Source organism: Oryx dammah, unplaced genomic scaffold (assembly GCF_014754425.2).
Source record: "Oryx dammah isolate SB20612 unplaced genomic scaffold, SCBI_Odam_1.1 HiC_scaffold_3, whole genome shotgun sequence".
Lineage (NCBI taxonomy): Eukaryota > Metazoa > Chordata > Mammalia > Artiodactyla > Bovidae > Oryx > Oryx dammah.
In genome coordinates this window covers 92507254-92527686 of record NW_024070187.1, presented here as the reverse complement: position 1 = coordinate 92527686, position 20433 = coordinate 92507254, and the positions used below count along the sequence as shown (strand labels likewise).

Sequence of the window (20433 nt, the reverse complement as noted above, 5' to 3'; positions counted from 1 at the left end):
GGTTGGATCTCCCTGCAGTCCAAGGGACTTCTCAAGAGTCTTCTCCAACACCACAGTTCAAAAGCATCAATTCTTTGGCACTTGGTTTTCTTTATGGTCCAACTCTTACATCCATACATGACCACTGGAAAAACCATAGCTTTGACTAGACAGACCTTTGTTGGCAAAGTAATGTCTCTGCTTTTTAATATGCTATCTAGCTTGGTCATAGCTTTTCTTTCAAGGAGTAAGCATCTTTTAATTTCATGGCTGCAGTCACCATTTGCAGTGATTTTGGAGCCCATGAAAATAGTCTCACTGTTTCCACTGTTTCCCCATCTATTTGCCATGAAGTGATGGGACTGGATACCATGATCTTAGTCTTCTGGATGTTGAGTTTTAAGCCAGCTTTTTCACTCCCCTCTTTCACTTTCATCAAGAGGCTCTTTAGTTCCTCTTTGCTTTCTGCCAAAAGGGTGGTGTCATCTGAATATTTGAGGTTACTGATATGTGTCCCAGGAATCTTGATTCCAGTTTGTGCTTCATCAGCCAGCATTTCACATAATGTACTCTGCATATAAGTTAAATAAGCAGGGTGACAATATACAGCCTCAATGTACTCCTTTTTCAATTTGGAACCAGTCTGTTGTTCCATGTCCAGTTCTAACTGTTGCTTCTTGACCTGCATACAGATTTCTCAGGAAGCAGGTCAGGTGGTCTGGTATTCCCATCTTCCCATCTCTTTGAGAATTTTTCCACAGTTTGTTGTGATCCACACAGTCAAAGGCTTTGGTGTAGTCAATAAAGCCAAAGTAAATGTTTTTCTGGAAGTCTGTTGCTTTTTCTGTGATCCAACAGATATTGGCAATTTGATCTCTGGTTCCTTTGCCTTTTCTAAATCCAGCTTGAACATCTGCAAGTTCATGGTTCACATACTGCTGAAGCCTGGCTTGAAGAATTTTGAGCATTACTTTGCTAGCGTGTGAGATGACTGCAATTGTGTGGAAGTTTGAACATTCTTTGGCATTGCCTTTCTTTGGGACTGGAATGAAAACTGACCTCTTCCAGTCCTGTGGACCTGAACCCACTTCTCTCCATTTACAATGCCTATGCCCTGTATATCAAGGGCAACCGAACTTTCTCCGTTTACAGAATACTGAGTACCTCAGCCATTTTTCATGACACCCCCGGCCCCACCATGCTCCCCCAAAATCTAACAGTCCTGCTTTATCAATAGTTAACTAATAATAGTCTGTGCTATTTCAGAGATGTCACTGTGATCCTCTCAATGATGTAAAGTGTCCTGCAGTAAGTGCCATCAAGTCTACTGTAGCTCCCCAGAGCACCCCAGCACATATACTTTGTATCTGCAGCTTTGCATCAAAAATACTAATTACAAATACACTGTTAGATCACTTGTCATGAAACAAGTGACTTTGAAAGTATATATACCCACACATGATGAAATGGATTTTAAATTCATATATACTATGATACTTATAATACAAAAACTACTTACATTAATGTTGGAGACTGGGCAATCCTTTTTGGCAAATTTAAACGCAAAATATGACACTTGAAATATATCGGGTCTCCGCTCTGGATCTGGTTCAAGCATGAACCCTACAGGAATAAATCAAAATGTTAAGAAGTTTCACTGAACTCAGAAGCAATTAGAGGCACATTAAAAAGATATATACTTCCATTCTAAGATTAGTGATGCTTCCAGTAAACTTTGGGAATGTTTATAGAAAATACAAAAATTGTTATTTTATACATTATCCTAAGCTAAAGATAAATGAGTCCTAGGACAGGTCGGTAGTGAAAGCATGAATTACAAATATGAATATTCTTCTGAGACTCTGACACAAAACAAAAAATGAGTTTAGTCAACACTGGGGAATTATTCAAGAAAATTTCTGGGCTATAGTAAGGGTCCTTATTTTCACTATTATCTAAAATAATTTTAACATATCTACTAATATTTTTAGACATCTATTAATTTTTATGGGCTTCTGAATTATGAAGAGGAAGACTAAACTGTATGCATTACAATCTATTTAACAAAGTAGTATAGGGAAGTAGTACAAGGTTGGCACTACAGTTTTTTTAAAACACGTTTTCTTCTGACACTGATGACAGCAATATTCATCATAGTTCTGTATTTCAATATGCTATCCACAACATGTTTAGAAATACAAACAAAGTTTTATGGTTCTATTTTGAACAGTTTTCACACCAGTCCTACAGCACTGCTTGAAAGGCCTGACCTTTTTTCTAACCAAAATGGCTACTACATTTCCTGAACTACTTGCTAAATTACAATTTCACAAGAAGGCCAACATTTATACTCCATCCTATACATGAAAAAACCATACTTTGTTACAGTATTCTTCATGTTCTAACTCTGCTTCATTGATTAAATTCTTATCAGGTTCAAATCATTTTTAAACCTATTTGCAATGTAAAATTTACAGCATTAATTAGACAATATTCTGAAATTTGCTAACAAAACTATGTTTGGAGATAAAAGTATATAAATAACTACCTTAATATTACAAATCAAAATTGAATCCTTTCAATCATAAGTAATATCTGAACAAATATGTAATACATCTCTGACAGCATGATAAGTTAACTTGGTTAAAAACATGGTTGTATGGCAATTGACACTAAGCACAAACAATTTATTTGGGAGATTCTGAACTCAGTTTTATTATATTCTGCATGTCACTTCATTTTATACACTTTAAAAGGCTAACATATACCACTTATAAAATTGATATTTTATTATTTTATCATCTGTTAGAACAAAATAACTCAAAACATTTAATTCTAATATTTATTAGTTGATACTCAACCTCATTCCAGAAAAGATCTGAAAAATCTACAAGGTTTATTTTATCCTCCAAAACCATATTTTATCTTGATAGCAACAGACATTGTTTCAGAAGCAACAACAGTATATGATATAGGAATACATTTATACAGACTTTTATAAATGCTTATCCATGTAATTTGTAAAAATGAAACAAATCACAAGAAACTTATAAAATTCATAAACCTAAAACTTTTCTATCCTAACAATTCAGTTTATTTGGCCTTTAAAATCTTATTTCAATACTAGCTAATTATAAATATTTTCCTATAGAGGACTTGAAGTGGTATACAAAACTGTAATTCTTTTTTAATATATGAGAAAATTAAGACTAATAAAAAAGTAATGGCTAAAAGGGGAAAAAAGGGCAAAAAGAGGGATAATGTTGTCAGTAAAGAAATTACATATGTTTGGTCCTACAAATGCAAGGCCAAAACTGGAAAAATTTAGCTCTCTAGCTGTCAACACAGATAGGGCAACATGATCCATTGTATGAATTGCAATATTCTTAAAAACAAACCAGGTGCTAAGAAAAAGCACCACTTCTAACATTGAAAGCAAAGAGTAAATTCTCCTTGATTCTTTCTAAAGATGGTTCACACTGATTGAACAATATCCCTAAGAAACTACAATGAGTGACACACAGTCAGGTCTTACACCCGCCTTCGTGCAGACCAGTGACATAACAACAAAATGCAGTTCAGGAGAAGAAATTCTACAGGAGTATGGCAACCCACTCCAGTACTCTTGCCTGGAGAATCCCATGGACGGAGGAGCCTGGTAGGCTGCAGTCCATGGGGTCGCTAGGAATCAGACATGACTGAGCGACTTTACTTTCACTTTTCACTTTCACGCATTGGAGAAGGAAATGGCAACCCACTCCAGTGTTCTTGCCTGGAGAATCCCAGGGACGGGGGAGCCTGGTGGGCTGCCGTCTATGGGGTTGCACAGAGTTGGACACGACTGAAGTGACTCAGCAGCAGCAGAGAACAGTGAGGGTACGAAAATACACTTCCCTGGCATGGCATAATCTTGGGAAAGGTTTTTTGAGTATCTAGAGAGGAATGGCAATCCTTTAGGCAACCCTATACATTTCCTTTCTTTTACAGTAGACGAGAAGCATTGAAGAGAAATAACCAAGTTTGAGCTTTTATGTTTTCTAACCGTTATCTGTATAGGTAACTCTCTCTCTCTCAAGTTAAGCATAGCACATCTCCTAATGATTAAGTAACCAGGCTGTCGGTGGATTGACATCATCTTACAAGCAAACAAAAAGGACCTCTAACTCCCCTAACTCATGTTTTCATGTGGGAATACATTTTCTGGAGGCTGTGTAGTTTGTCTGTTGTTGCTGTTTACTCGCCAAGTTATGTCCAACTCTTTTGCAATCCCCTGGACTATAGCCTGTCAGGCTCCTCTGTCCGTGGGATTGTCCAAGCAAAAATACTGGAGTAGGTTGCCACTTCCTTCTCCAGGGGATCTTCCTGACCCAGGGATTGAACCCAGGTCACCTGTTTGGCAGGTGGATTCTTTACTGTCTGAGCCACTGGGGAAGCCGCCCCTGGTAACAAAAAGGTTGGGGATTGCTGGGTTAATGAATACACACATCTAATTGATCTAAAAGTAAATCAAGTTACTAAGTTTTTTAGAAAAGACAAAGAAGCTAGAATACACCCGTTTACCCAACTTAAAATGATTATGTGAGTCACCACAAGACCATTCCCATTAACTTTGCTTCTACTGCAAATATAAAATCAACTTTAAAAAGTATACATGTATGTGTATGTTAGTCTCTCAGTCATGTCTGATTCTCTGTGACACCACAGACTGTAGCCTGCCATGCTCCTCTGTCCATGGGATTTCCCAGGGAAGAATACTGGAGTCAGTTGCCATTTTCTCCTCCAAGGGATCTTCCTGACCCAGGGATAGAACTTGCATCTCCTGTGTCTTCTTGCATTGACAGGCAAATTCTTTACCACTAAGCCACCTGGGAAGCCCAACAAGTGTTGGTAGAATGTGGAAAAAAGGAAACACTGTGCGATGTTGGTGGGAATGTAAATTGGTACAGCCACTATGGAAAACAGTATGGAGGTAGGTCAAAAAGTTGAAAAAAGAACTATCATATAATCAATCCATCAATCCTGCTTCTGAGTATGTATCTGAAAGAGACAAAAACACGAACTCAAAGAAAACTGTCTGCACCCCCAAGTTCACTGCAGCATTATTTACAATAGCCAAGACAAGAAAGCAACTTGTGTCCATCCATGGATGGATGGAAGCAGAAAATGTGAAGTGTGTGTGTATGTATGTATATGTACCAATGGAATATTATTCAGTCATTAAAAAAGAGAGAAAGAAAGCTTGCCATTTGCAACATGAATAAACATGAGGGTAGCATAATATGCTAAGTAAAATATGTCAGACAGAACTGTGCTGTGCTTAGTCACTCAGTCGTGTCTGAGTCTTTGCAACCCCATGGACAGTAGCCCGCCAGGCTGCTCTGTCCATGGGATTCTCCAGGCAAGAATACTGGAGTGGGTTGCCATGCCCTCCCCCAGGGGAATCTTCCCAATCCAGGGACTGAACCCAGGTCTCCGGCATTGTAGGCAGATTCTCTACCAACTGAGCCATCAGGGAAGTGGGTAGCCTATCCCTTATCCAGAGGATTTTCCTGACCCAGGAATCAAACCAGGGTCTCCTGCATTGTGGGCAGATTCTTTACCAGCTGAGCTACCAGGAAAGCCCAGGTCAGACAGAGAAGTTCATTATGTGAGTAACATAATGATTTTATGTATATATGTACTATGAAATGGGTCACCACAGTAGATACAGCAAATATCTATCACCTCACAGAATTAAACATTGTTTTCCCTTGGGATGAGAACTCTTTAAGATCTACTGTCTTAGCAACCCTGAAATATACAGTACACAGTACAGTTTTTTTAACTATAGTCACATGCTGTATATTACACCTCAGGACTTACTTTATAACTCTAAGTTTATACCTTTTGACCACCTTCATCTCTTTCGCCCATCTCCCACCTTTGGCAATCAGCAGACACTGCAAGATCCTCAATAAAATCCTCAGTCCAATTGTGATAAAATCACTATACTTAACAACAAAACCATGCCACTGATATGGTGGTTTATAACAAGGGCTTCAAAGAAAGGTTATATTTCAATTGGCTAGAACACTCAACAGCCAAAGGAAATTCCTCAATCTATTTTTTGAGCATTCCAATTAATCGGAGTTCTTTCATGCTCCTAATGCCCTAAATTTTGCAATGAAGGAAGCAAGCACCTGGTTAAGACAGAGCGGCTGATGGGTCTGATGTTTATTCATATATACTCAAAAGGTATACTTGCTCTTTAAAAAAACATTCTGCAAAATGGCAAGCTAAAAATAACAAGGCTAATGGGGAAAGAGAGCTGGGACAAACCACTGAAAACCTATACAGCTCAGTCATCAGAACACTGACAAAAACATTAATTGGTATCTGAAAAGGTAACTTGGACTGCCCAGGCAGGTAGCTTATTTGGCTGAAAGCTGTCAGAAGGACAGAAAAACATATCAAAACAAGACTAGGAGGTTCTCCACCAATAAAGATAAAAGTGCAGTTCTGAGCCAGCAAGGATGCTCTTCAGGAAGCCATCCATTAGCAGAGAGTCACACAAAAGCTGAGAGGTAGACCTCTCTGGGAAGGAAACCCCAGGTACAAGCACTCATATTTAATATTCTCCAATTAGAGCTGAAAGTTCATGCTGGCAGTGAAGCAGCCAAGCTTAGGGCTATTTCCTTTCCCCTGTAAGTTATAACATTACTTCCCTTACGCCATTACTCTGGTTCCCCTCACCTAGGAAAAACACTCTATGTGAAGCAGTATAATTTTTGTGTTCAGCTGACATAATCCTCTAATTTCCAACATGTATGGGCAAATCCACATTAAAGAAATGTGGATTTCTTTAAAGAAACAAAGAAGATTATGCTTTAAATAAGTTTGCCAAGTGAAGCAACATATATCCTTTTATGCTCCATTTTGATTGTTTTTCTTTTGGAGTGTTTGCTCTTTTTTTTTTTTTCTGAGTTAAATGAGCCTCATAAATTACAAAAGTTAGTCAATCACCAAATGTATAACAAATCATCTTTTGCAGAAATTATACAATGTGCATATTCAAGAAATTAAGTTACAGTATCTGTCGAAAAGGAAGAAAAAGCTCTTAAAAGAGACTGTAAGAAAAGTTGAGGCATTCTTTTGGAATGAAAGGTCCACAGGATTACTCCTTCTAATTATTACACTAGGTTGCTTTCTGATTTTGTAATCAACAAGGAATAAACAGTAAAAAACGTGGCAAATAAACTACAATTTTAAATTGGAAATAGTTTGATCTAAAGAAGAAACAGATCAGGTTATTTTTATTTCAAAACTACAAAGTCTGAATAATGAAATGTTATGCTGTAAAGTTTTTCCACAAATTCCAGTTTCCTTAATTACATAATCTCTATGTTCTATAAAAGCTTATCTAGAGCTTAAAAACATCCATATACTAATCAGTAATTAGTCTACTTTCATTCCTATAAAAATCTTATAAGCATCTTTTTTTTAAGTTTTTTTTGATGTAGATAAATTTTAAAGTCTTTATTGAATCTGTTACAATATTGCTTCTGTTTTATGTTTTTGTGTTTTGGTTTTATGGCCGTGAGGTATGTGGAATCCTAGCTCCCCAACCAGAGGTCAGCACCCTCTGCGTTGGAAGGCAAAGTCTCAACCACTGGACCACCAGGGAAGTCCCTGAACATCCTTTTAAATGTATTTCTTGACTATAGTAGTTCTACAAAATTATAATAACATGAAATTAAAAGAGTAGTTTTAGGTAAAGGAACGGAAATAGCAGGCCCTACGTATAGTACCTTACAATTCTTTTCATAAATTGTCCAAGTACTTACTTATTAAGCAATGTATGTTATGGGAGTAACGAGAGTTGTCTGGGATGGTAAAGCTGCCGTCACAGATGGCAACCTGGCTCTCACCAAAAGGAAGAGTGAAGAAACAAAGTTTATACAGTAAACATCCCAGGGCCTAGAAAACAAAGAAGCATGAATATCATCAGAACTCAAGTATCAACTTAATCACAAGAGCAAACAAACAAAAAAAAGCCACAAATGAAAAACTAAATATCTTATTTAAAACACAAAAGCTTAATGTTTCTATGTTGGCTCAATCTTTTCACAAATTACAACTTAATGTGTATGGCTAGATGTCTGAATTCATGCTCTCATAGAACACTAGATCATGAATGACAGAACTAAAATTAGAAGTGACTACTTTCCTTTGGGAGAAAAATTACATTTTTATTTCTTTCACAAAGAAAATATATATTTAGTACCCAGCTAGCATGTAACAACCAACAAACCAAGCACAAAGCTCCTTGTAGCAGAATATTTCAAAAATTCACTATAAAACACATTTTAAAATTCCAGGTTTCAAATAGGAGTTAGCCAGCACAGTTAAATTTATCAGACACCCATCAACACTGATTATTCACTGAGCACATGTCATTTTACAGTATAAAAATTAGTTCTCAACTTCTAAACATAATCCTACCATTTCCATTCTATATTATACTAGTCGTATTTGTACCTGAGTAATCTATATAAAATTCAGAAAGGGCCCTGTCTGCTTTGCTTGTATGGATTCATAGTCATCACAGTGCCAATAAATCTACTTTCTGACAACGAATACAGAACACCCTAAGACACAAATTGTGTCTGGAAAAGTAGCACAGGAAAGTTTTAGCTAAACTGCCAACTGCTCAGATCTGAGATGTGGTAATAAAATGTGATTTTCTGCTCAAGAGATCATTATGCTGTCACAAGAAATGTCACCTACAAAGCGTTATGAGTGTAAGGGACAATTCTAACTCTAAATTGATTACATAAAATTATCCAGTAGTTACTATACAGTTACATCAGCAGTAACTGAAATCTGGCCTATCTAAACATTAGCACATCAGCTTTCCTTTGTTGGCTTTTTCTTCACACAGCAAGCTGGCAAGCCAATTAACAAATACACTAGTTTTATAACTGCTACAAAGATCACAAAATACAGAATTACCTTTCTGAGTTCAACAGTATTAATTTACAAAACATTATTTTAAATATTACAATAGTCCTTTAATGAAAAAAGTTTAAAGACTCTAGAAAGTTCAATATATTCGTTCAAAAACATTACTAGATTATTTACTATGTGACTAACAAAACTACAAAGATTCTGAATGGAAGTAACAAGTTCAATGTGGCTTTAAAAAATTTATGATGCATTTTTCTCTAAGGAAGATATTTTCAGCTTCTATACTGCAAATTGTGCATAAGGCTTCCTTAACAGCACTAAAAAAATGACTATTAATGGTGTAATATCTGCATTAAATTACACCTCTCCTCTGCCCAGATGACAGTGAGGCAAAAGAGATCTGCCTTTTAGCCAGTTTTATCTTGTCAAACAAACCTTCAGTAATGTGTCTTTTGTTAGAGTATACCTTGTGGGAGTTCCCAGGTAACAATTTTAGATAGCAATGCCAGTGTACTTCAAAAACATTAATCTAAAATACTCCGCTTCACAGACTATGAACACAAGGAGGTGTCCTAATTTTTTTCACACCAAAGGCATTTCCCTCTTTTTCCATTTGATACAATGAGAACTGTTCAGGAAACAGGAGGGAATGAATGACCTCATTTTGAGGATTGAGTATCACCATCTTCCATTTTCCCCATTAAACGGTAACATGAAGCATCTCTCACTGAATTTCCTATTGGTCAATAAAATCAGCATCCTAGTTCTCAGGATAAAAATAACCTACAATAGAAATTTCAAAGTAAAAAATAAATTTCTCCAAAATACATACGCTATATGAATACTTTAACCTCAATATCATAACTCTCTAAATACTATTCTGAAATAAGATCAAAATATAGCTCTTAACTGATATGAACTAATTTTCTTTTCTCAATATTCTCAAATTCACACCTAAAATGTTGTAGGCATTTCATCTGAGCTATGACAAGCATAAAAATGGTATCATGGAAATTAAAACTCTATCTCTGTCAAGCATATAAATACACATTCTTTTTTCTGATAATTTTTCTGGCTTCTTTTTTATCTTTGAGTATCTATTTGTCATCCTACAGCTATATCCAGTTACCCATTATAGAAATACTATTCCATATAACTAACCTGTAAATGGAATAAATTTTAAACTTGTTGCTGTTTAGTTGCCAAATTTAGTCCAACTCTTTTGTGACCCCATGGATTGCAGCCCTCCAGGCTCCTCTGTCTATGGGATTTCCCAGGCAAGAATACTGGAGTGGGTTGTCATTTCCTTCTCCAGGGGAGCTTCCCTGACCCAGGGATCAAACTCATGTCTCCTGTGTTAGCAGATGTACTCTTCACCACTGAGCCACCTATCACTGACAATTTAGCCACCCTGGCACGTTCTAAGCCTGGGGAAAAACAAACAACAAAGACAGACTCCCTCCTTTTTGTTAAGGCATTGGGTAACAAACATGTTCTTAAAAGACTTTTTAAAAATCAACCCTTGATGATTTCAAAACAGTAGTCAAGGTATGAGTCTTGTTTCCTCCGCTGTTGAAATACTCTTTTAGGTAATGTGGGTTTCAACACTAGTCACAAAATTAAGCCAGGAAAAGACTTCCACAGTCACCTCCTCTAATTAATACCTTCATTTTATAAATTAAGATTCAACTGAATTTGTTTTCTACATTATACTACAAGCCATTTACTATAGCCATTTAATGAATCAAATGTCAATGCTGAGAACAGCCAACTGAATTTGAGTCATACAAGCTGGGGATCTGTAAGCAGGAGCAAATTAACTAAATCAAACCTATTTGTGGTTTCATTAAATTACATATATGGTTAAAAATTCAACTACCACAAGATTTAAGAACCACTGATGAAAAAGTGTATATTAGTAGACAGAGGGAAAAATATTGTAGATACTCTTTATTACCTTGCAAGAATATTTCCCAATCTCTATAAAAGCTCTGGTCAGGAGAGGAGCACCAAGAAGATACTCATTTGGTTTCACCCGTTACACTTCACTGCTTTCTAAATATTATGCTTTAAAATGAAACCAAATGACTTTTCTTGTAAACTCTAGAAATACTTCTGAATGTTTTTCCTCAATTCCTAATATGGCCACTGATGGCAGATATGGCTGAATGCTTGTTAAATTTAAATGAATTCACATTTAAAATAGTTTCCTGCTAGTTTATTAAATACAGAGAAAATACATTTCACTTATGAAATAACCTCAAAAGAGGTATTGACACTCTAACATAAAGTTCAACTCTAGAGACACATGTTGTGTGTGTTAGGTACTCAGTCGTGTCCACTTCTTTGAGACCCCCTGGACTGTAGCTCCCCAGGTTTCTCCATCCATGGGATTCTCCAGGCAAGAATACTGGAGTGGGTTGCCATTTCCTTCTCCAGGGGATCTTCCTGACCCAGGGATCGAACCTGGGTCTTCTGCACTGCAGGCAGATTCTTTACCATCTGATCCACCAGGGAAGCCACAGAAACATGTTATACCTCAATAATTCAATCTCTATAGACGCTAAAGAACCTCAATATACAGAGGTTAGTCAACGGTATGTTTATATTTTTTTTTAAATTTTACTCATGTTAGTTTCCACTAAAAAGATCCTAAAATACTTGAGAAAATTATAAGCATAACCAGTTAAGAGTTATGGCCAGCTTTTCCAAAACTGCACTCAAATCAAAAAAATTTTAACAATCATATATAATCTAAATTCTAAAAAATACTGTGATAAAAAGTTACATTATGTGGAAACTGTTTACTTGCTATTTTATACCTAAGTTTTCCATCTCCGGATCAAGAAGATATGTGCTAATATTTTTCTTCTGCTATGTAAGCTTTACTGTCCACCACTCTCTTCTACTTATCAGGAAATAACCTTGTGGAGGACAGGGGGAAGATAATCAACTGAACTCAGATTTTGTTAATTTGGTTAGTGACAATGCCAGCCTTTCATGGCCTTACCCAGATATCAGCCTTGGTGGTGACAGGCTTCCCTCCATAAAGGTTGATCATTTCAGGGGCTCTGTATGACAGAGTTGTATACCTGGCAGTAAATAAGTAAAATGGAGTGGAGATATAAAAAAAAAGACATACTACATTGTTTCTACATAAAATACTACAAAATCTTTCAGGTTCAATAACATTATAGAGAAATAAAACTATTTTAAAAGCTCATTAAAAGCCCATCAAGGATTAAACAATACAAAGCATTATACATGTTTTTATTCAACAAGTGCAACTGCATCTTTAATAATAAACACAATTTTTAATAGAAAAAATTAAATAAAGACAATGTACTGGAAACATGGTTTTCCTTGAATTTCTTAAATAAAATAGTACAATTTAACTATAAAAATATCCTTATCAAAATATTTTAGTTGACTAATTTAAAAGTAAAACTTCTACCCTCTCAAAAAATTAATTTATATGTTTATTAAGCAGTTTGTTTTTATGAATCCTAACATAATTCCTTACACATAGTAGTAAATCTCCTCGAGGTTTGTTTTTATAATTATTCTTTTAAAAGTAATCTAGTTGTCATAATTAATTATTATTAATTACATTAAGTACACTTCCAAAATTGTTAGCCTAAGTAGTTTGGAACTAAAAGGTACAGTGAATAAATATTTACAAGTATGAAAACTCCAAATCCACTATGAACAGAATAAAGTATTGCTCAATTTCGTGGGAGAAATTATTAGAATATCAAAAGAATTCCTATATTATGGCATAATTTAAGATTCACTTTAAGTGCTTTTATGTTTTTCTTTTACATGAAGTATCTTAAAACTCAATATTCTACCATCTTATTCTTTTCAAATCACCCTAACTGTGATACATTCTGAATGATACTACTACAGAGGAGTGATCTAAGAAACCAGAACAGAAACTACATGAGGACAGGCCTTTTTTTTGGTTCACTGCTATACTGCAGCATCAACAACCGTGTCCAATATGTTGTACGCCCTGTTAACTGAATAAACAATTAGACCATTAATTCCTGTGAGCCACTAAGTACAAGAACCCATGAGCTTATTACGTTCATCACTAGTGTACAATTCTGCTAAACTTTAGCTATATACTTCAGATCTTAACAGCAAAAAATTAAACTTTCAGCAAGCCAAAGATGCTTGAGCAGAATTCTGTAACAGTCATTATATATCACAACCAGTAACTTTTAAAATTATATGTATATACATATACCCACAAGAAGCCAATTCAATAATTCATTGTTCTGGTGTTCTTCAGGATGTTTATAAGTTTACTAAGGAGTTTGTTTTTATGGAATCTTAACATAACCATCAGAGGCTGTTCCTGAGTAAAAATGCAAGTCTAGAAAACCATAGTTTTATACAAATGGACCAGAGTAAGATCAGCTCCGCTGCTGCTGCTGCTAAGTCGCTTCAGTCGTGTCCAACTCTGTGCGACTCCATAGACAGAAGCCCACCAGGCTCCCCAGTCCCTGAGATTCTCCAGGCAAGAACACTGCTCTATTTGAGCCTATTTCAAAATACATGTCACAGTTCAAACAAAAGCTCCTAGGTAGCCTTAAACAACTGAGAATCTGTGAGGAAGTGAAGAAAAGTAACTTAGAAAAAGGGAGCTACTTAGAAAACCCTGTTCTTACAGACCTTTCTGCATTCTGCATCATTCTATTAAGATGATCAAAGATTTACAAACAGTACTATTTTCTGAAACTAGAAAACAGAAAAGCCAGGGAGAAGTCCTTGCAATACTCTAGCAACCATGGAAAATACAAGGTTACGAAAACGTAAGGCAGATATGACTTATATTTCTACCAAAGAGTTCTCCAAAACAGTATTATAAAGTAAGTTTTCCACACAGTTTTCAATGCAATAATATCAACTTCTTAATAGTAAATACGAGGTCAAAGTTTAAATATTTTGCCTAACAAGCACAAATCCTCACTCAGTATCAATAAACACAAAGACGTTTAATTGAAAAATAATAACTTCAAACTCCCTTTAATGATTCCACTAATTACTACAGCTTATTTAACAAATTTGTTAAATTTGATTCATTTGTTAAAATGTAGATGAAAATTTTGCTTCCATGGTAAAATGTATTTCCTATTGAACTAGATGAGACGTAAACTAATCAATTATATCACATAGAAAGATCTTAAAGAGATCTATTAATGGAATACCTAAAGTTTAAGCTATCAGAGCTGGTCACAGACTCAAGTTACCTAAAATTCTCATGAGACAAAACAAAATTAACACTTACTTTTTAATTTCTTCTTCTACTGTATTAACTCCATCTTTTTGAGGATTAAGAAATTTATTTGTGGCACTGCCAAAGTCACAAAGTACATAGTTTCCACCATCATTCAACAAAATATTTTCTACCTTCAGAAAAGAAAATCAATAATTAGTAGTATTTTCAAAGTGAAAATTGTCTTTTTACGACAATGTTTTGACACAATAAACACCAAATGACTTGTTTTATACACATACACACACCTCCTACACACACACATACACAAGTATATATAGAGAGACGGTACCTCAAACTGTGAGAAAGGACAATGATTCAGAACAAAAATACATGTTACTTTATCTACTGCTTCTCTCACTAAGAACAGAGGAGTGCTTCTTCCATACCAGGATGAGTTTTGCAAGAGTCAAGTAACCCTTTTTGTTGTAACATGTTAAGTCACTAAGTTGTATCCGACTATTTGTGACCCTATGGACTGTAGCCTGCCACGCTCCACTGTTCATGGCATTTCCCCGGCAAGACTACTGGAGTGGTTGCCATTTCCTTCTCCTGGGGATCTTTCCAACTCAGGAATCAAACCCGTGTCTCCTGCATTAGCCGCTGGATTCTCTACCACTGAGCCACCTGGGAAGCCCTCAAGCAACTGTAAGTCCTCTCTATAACTGCTTCTACAAGAGAGAACAGCTAGTGGCAAGTGAGTCTATACCCTACCTCCATTTTCCTCCTTTTCTGACACTTCAGTTTTTCTACAGAAAAAAACATAAACCATTCCAATTCCACCTCTGATTAACTCCTAGTTCCATTTTTATCGAAAACATTACACTGAAAAACACAGATCTAACTTTGTGTCTTAACTTAAGAGATCGGAGTCATAAAAACTTAAAGTCATGCGCACAGTTTCTAAAACAGGAGAGTGTGGGTTCACAGCCCAACTGTGCTACTTACTATCGCGTGTACCCTGGACAATTTGCCTAACGACTCTGTGCTTCAGTCTCCTTACCTATAAACTGGGGGAAATAACATCTGCTACATGAGATTGTTGTAAAAACTGTAAAAGCTGAATGTATTAAAACATGTAAAAAGCTTGGAACACAAATGAAATAAGGTAAGCATTCAATAAATGACACTATTATTATTAACTTTTTTACAGTATTTTTATGACATAGCCTTGAATGAGTAATTAAATTTCTCTCCACGCTACCAAAATACTCACATTAGTTTCTTTATAATTTTTATATTTCATTTTAGTTTACTTTTAAACATACTTGTACAAAATAAAGATTTATACAAGCAATCTACTTTAAAAAAGCTACTTAAGCAGGTACGAATAAATTTCCACATGTAAAAAGAACTAACTCTATTCAATATGGTCTATATAAAAGTATGCAATTCAATGTCTTTGTTTTAAAGCCAAGGAAGATTTGGCTGAAAACATCAACTTTACATTAAAAAAGTTAATGAGCTAAAATAGCACAAAAACATCTGACCAAATTATTAGGGAAAATGTAAAAGAGCTGCATATCCAGAAGAAATGAAATGAAAGATGCTACACTGATTTTCCAAATTAAGAGACAGATGTGGAGTCAAACACTGTCATCTTACCTTAGCTTGTATTCTTTAGCATAAGTTTCCCTAAAAGATGCTTTCATGGTTAACAACCTATATTCTGAGTAACATCTTCTATTCTCTTATATCTTAAGAGCATTTTATTATCACTTTTCAAAGTTGTGTGTGCTGAGTGCTCAATCACTTCAGTTGTGTCTGACTTTTTGCAACCATATGGACTGTAGCCTGCCAGGCTCCTCTGTCCATGGGGATTCTCCAGGCAAGAATACTGGAGTGGGTTGCCATGCCTTCCTCCAGGGGATCTTCCCAACCCAGGGATCAAACCCGCCTCTCTTATGTCTCCTGCACTGGCAGGCAGGTTCTTTACCACTAGTGCCACCTGGGAAGCCCAATAATAAGTCAGAATTGGGATTCATTTATTCAGTAAATATTTACTGAGACTCTGCTATGTGCCAGGCACTGTATGAAATGCTTGGATAAATCATAACAAAAGAGAGAAATCCCTGCTCACAGAGAGCTTACCTTCCAATGGAAGAGGACAGAAAATAAAACAATAGTCTTAATACATAAGCAAATTACATAGTATCTGAGAAACTGACAAATGATAATAAACAGTAAAACAAGTAGAAAATGGAAAGATTATGTTGCAATTATAAATAAGGTGGTACTAGCACAGGACTCTGAGAAAGTGAATCTGAGTGAACTCGAAGTGGGGGAAAGGTTTACCTTGGGATATCTGGGCACAGAACATTTCAGAAAGAGGAATTTTTATAATCTTAGTGTTTGCAAGTATCAAAGAAGACATACGTGTTTGTAAAGAATGTAGTGATAGCTCAAGCAATATAATTCCGGGAATATTCAATCCCCTTTGGGCACTTTTTCCAGTGTAACAGGTGGGTACCATATACAAAAGGTCAGATTCATGAAAATGAAAGACAAAGTGACCTTAAAGTGACAATCACCACCAAATTATAAGAAATTATCTAAAACTGTAGCAAATTATAAATAAATAAGTAAAGAGACCCATTTACAGTGACCTCCAATATCTCTGGAAAATTCCTTGATGCTTAAAATGAATTATAGGAAAAGGAGGAGTGCTGGAAGGACAGTGTGGAGCGACATCCAACCTGAGTCAGTGATGTTCATATTCTTGCTCATGTGAAACTTTTTAAAGAAGCCTGCTCAGTACAACAGAAGCAGAGTAGGGAGCACAAAATCCATCTCTACAACCATGCGAGAAACTGTCAGGGTCATGGAAAGCACAGTTTCAGTTCTACAATCAGTCTCTACATGGCCTAGGGAAACGCAGCAGAGAATGGAGACCGATCTCAGTCCTGGTAACAGGAACTGCTTTAGATGAAGACGGTCCAAGGACATTTTAACTCCAAAGTTTAAAAGGCAGTAATCCATAAGGAGTCTAAAGTTCATACCTTGAGATCCCGGTGAATTATCGGAGTCTTACACTGATGCAACCTTGCAACAGCTTCACAGGTATCACAGAATATCTGTAACACTTCTACTTCCGTAAAGCCAGTCTGCAGCTTCTTATTCATCTGATTCACTACCTGCCCAGCTAACCAAAAAAAGTAATTTTGATTACATTTTTAATAAATGGAAGACTACCACAGACAAAGAAATTAAGAAATGACTTTATGGTCTCAGGTAATGGGAAACTGGCTTTTTCATAATTTTCCTGTAACGATGCTTATTATACACCATATTCTGTTGATTCAATGACATACTTTTTTTTTCACATTTTACATCTTTGAAATGAGAACATCTGATGTTCTCATTTTAAATAACTGATATTCTGCTGATACCATTGGCCGTATTTTAACATTTTAACAATTCCAAAATCAAGATGTACCTTGTAACTGATGGCATCATAAATCTGAAGCAACAGTTATTCAACTATGCTAATTTTGAGGGTAAACATTAGTGAACAAAAATAAAGTCTCTATTATCACAAAATCTATACCTAAAGGTAGAGATAAATTACTACACAATCACACACATAAGTATTTATCAAAGTTGCATACAACAAGTATTGTATGAGAAAAACCCAAATTTAAATTGGTAAAGGATGGGAAGAAGAGACTGGCAGAGAAGGCCTATCTAAGGAAGTGATTATTTATGTTTAAACTGAAGGTTAATTAGAAGTTAACCTGGCAGAGATTTGGGAGAACAGCCTAGTGACAGCAAGTGACATGTAGAAAGGCCTCTAGTTTGGGAAAGAGTTTGATGATTTTGAATAAGTTAAAGAGAACCAATGTGAGTATGGTCTAGAAAGCATTAAGAAGAGAGTAAAATAAGATGATACTGATGAGAGAGAGAGAAATTTTAGATTTTATCTTGAGAATCAAGGAAACTTCCTGATCTGATTTTGAAAAGATCTTGACTGGGGGATGGAGGAATCACAAGAGAGAAAACTATAAAAGACTAATGTTCTAAACCAGGTTAAGAGATAACTTACCAGGGCAGAGTAACTTACCAAAGTCAAACAGCCACACCAACAAGCCCTGAGAGAGTTATTAAATAAGTACTGAGTGGACTACAACAACTGATAGCATAATGGTGACAATTCTTATACTAAAAGAAAGTTTACTATCATATTCTCAGAATACAAATACATGATTCATTCAGAAAACATTCTAACCTAAATAAAGTATGTAAATTTAAAAAGGCAAACTTGTGTTTAGGTTTGAAACTTTCCTTTAATAAGTTTGAATAAATGAATGTCTGTTATTTTGTAATGTGTAAGAAGGTGCGTGGAACAACACCTGGTTCCAAATTGGGAAAGGAGTACATCAAGGCTGTATATTGTCACCCTGCTTATTTAACTTATAGGCAGAGTACATCATGAGAAATTCCGGGCTGGATGAAGCACAAGCTGCAATCAAGACTGCCGGGAGAAATATCAATAACCTCAGATATGCAAATGACACCACCCTTATGGCAGGAAGCGAAGGAGTACTAAGGAGCCTCTTGATGAAAGTGAAAGAGGAGTGAAAAAGTTGGCTTAAAACTCAACATTCAGAAAACGAAGATTATGGCATCCGATCCCATCACTTCATGGCAAATAGATGGGGAAACAAATGAAACAGTGACAGACTTTATTTTGGGGGGTTCCAAAATCACTGCAGATGGTGATGCAGCCATGAAATTAAAAGACGCTTGCTCCTTGGAAGAAAAGCTATGACAAACCTAGACAGCATATTAAAAAGCAGGGACAGTACTCTGCCAACAAAGGTCGCTCTAGTCAAAGCTATGGTTTTTCAAGTAGTCGTATACAGATGTGAGAGTTGGACTATAAAGAAAGCCGAGTGCCGAAGAATTGATGCTTTCGAGCTGTGTGTTAGAGAAGACTCTTGCGAGACCCTTGGACTGCAAGATCAAATCCCAAAGGAAATCAGTCCTGAATGTTCACTGGAAGGACTGATGCTGAAGCTGAAACTCCAATACTTTGGCCACCTGGTGCAAAGAACTGACTCACTGGAAAAGACCCCGCTGCTAGGAAATTGAAGGCAGGAGGAGAAGGGGATGACACAGGATGAGATGGTTGGATAGCATCACCGACTCGATGGACATGAGTCTGAGCAAGCTCTGGGAGTCGGTGATGGACAGGAAGCCTGGTGTGCTGAAGTCCATGGGGTCACAAAGAGTCGGATACAACCGAGTGCCTCAAGTGAAGAAGGTGCATATATACTTGTTCCTTCTATTATTACTGTCTAAACAGCATTCTCATATGTTTTCTGAAACAGCTAGTTTTTCCTTAGAACTTTAAAGCAGAGGAAAAAAACATTAATTTTGCCCATGAATCCTCAATTTTGAGAAAACTCAGGTCTATTTGGTTATAATCTGTTCAAAGTATCTCATATAAGACTGAGGCACCTGACTATGCAGCAATTTTCTCCATACTTTGTCAAATGTCCTGGCTCATTTTATGCAAAAATTAAACAGTAAAAGAAGTGGTTTATTGGTGTTTATTCATATTATTCAAGCTTCTCTGATGGCTCAATGGGAAAAAAATCTCCCTGCAATGCAGGAGTCCTGGGTTTGATCCCTGAGTCAGGAAGATCCCCTGGAGAAGAGAATGGCTACAGACTCCAGTATTCTTGCCTGGAAGAATTCCACGAACAGAGGAGCCTAGTTGGCTACAGTCTATAGGGTCACAGAGTCAGACATGACTGAGCAACTCACATACACACACACACTTTTAAGAGTCCCTTAGACTGCAAGAAAATCAAACCAGTAAATCCTAAAGGAAATCAATCCTGAATACTCATTGGAAGGATTGATGCTGAAGCTCCAATACTTTGACCACCTGATATGAAGAGTCAACTCACTGGAAAAGACCCTAATGCTGGGAAAGATTGAAGGCAAGAAGAGAAGAGGGCGGCAGAGAATGAGATGGTTAGACATCACCGATTCAATGGACATGAATGTGAGCAAACTCCAGGAGATAGTGAAGGACAGGGAAACCAGGCATGCTGCAGTTCATGGGGACGCAAAGAGTAGGACACAACTTAGCAACTGAACAACAACATTCACGTTATTCAACTATCATTTCACAGTTAAAGAAATCATAACCTTTAATTCATTCTATCTCTTGCAAACTTTCAATGTTTTAATGAGTAGAATAAATTTTAAACAAA

At 36.3% G+C, this 20433-nt stretch overlaps 1 protein-coding gene across 2 annotated transcripts in view; it reads right to left on the bottom strand.

The window, feature by feature from the left end:
* Nucleotides 1-20433, bottom strand: part of BMP2K (BMP2 inducible kinase) — a 114710-nt gene that overhangs the window by 39870 nt on the left and 54407 nt on the right. For both annotated transcript variants that reach the window (XM_040237171.1, XM_040237172.1), the window contains exons 4-8: nucleotides 17209-17351; nucleotides 14222-14343; nucleotides 11936-12017; nucleotides 7803-7935; nucleotides 1499-1602 (exon numbers count right to left, since the gene is read on the bottom strand). In XM_040237171.1, coding sequence (XP_040093105.1) covers nucleotides 1499-1602; nucleotides 7803-7935; nucleotides 11936-12017; nucleotides 14222-14343; nucleotides 17209-17351 — 584 coding nt within the window. The remainder of the gene's footprint in view (nucleotides 1-1498; nucleotides 1603-7802; nucleotides 7936-11935; nucleotides 12018-14221; nucleotides 14344-17208; nucleotides 17352-20433) is intronic.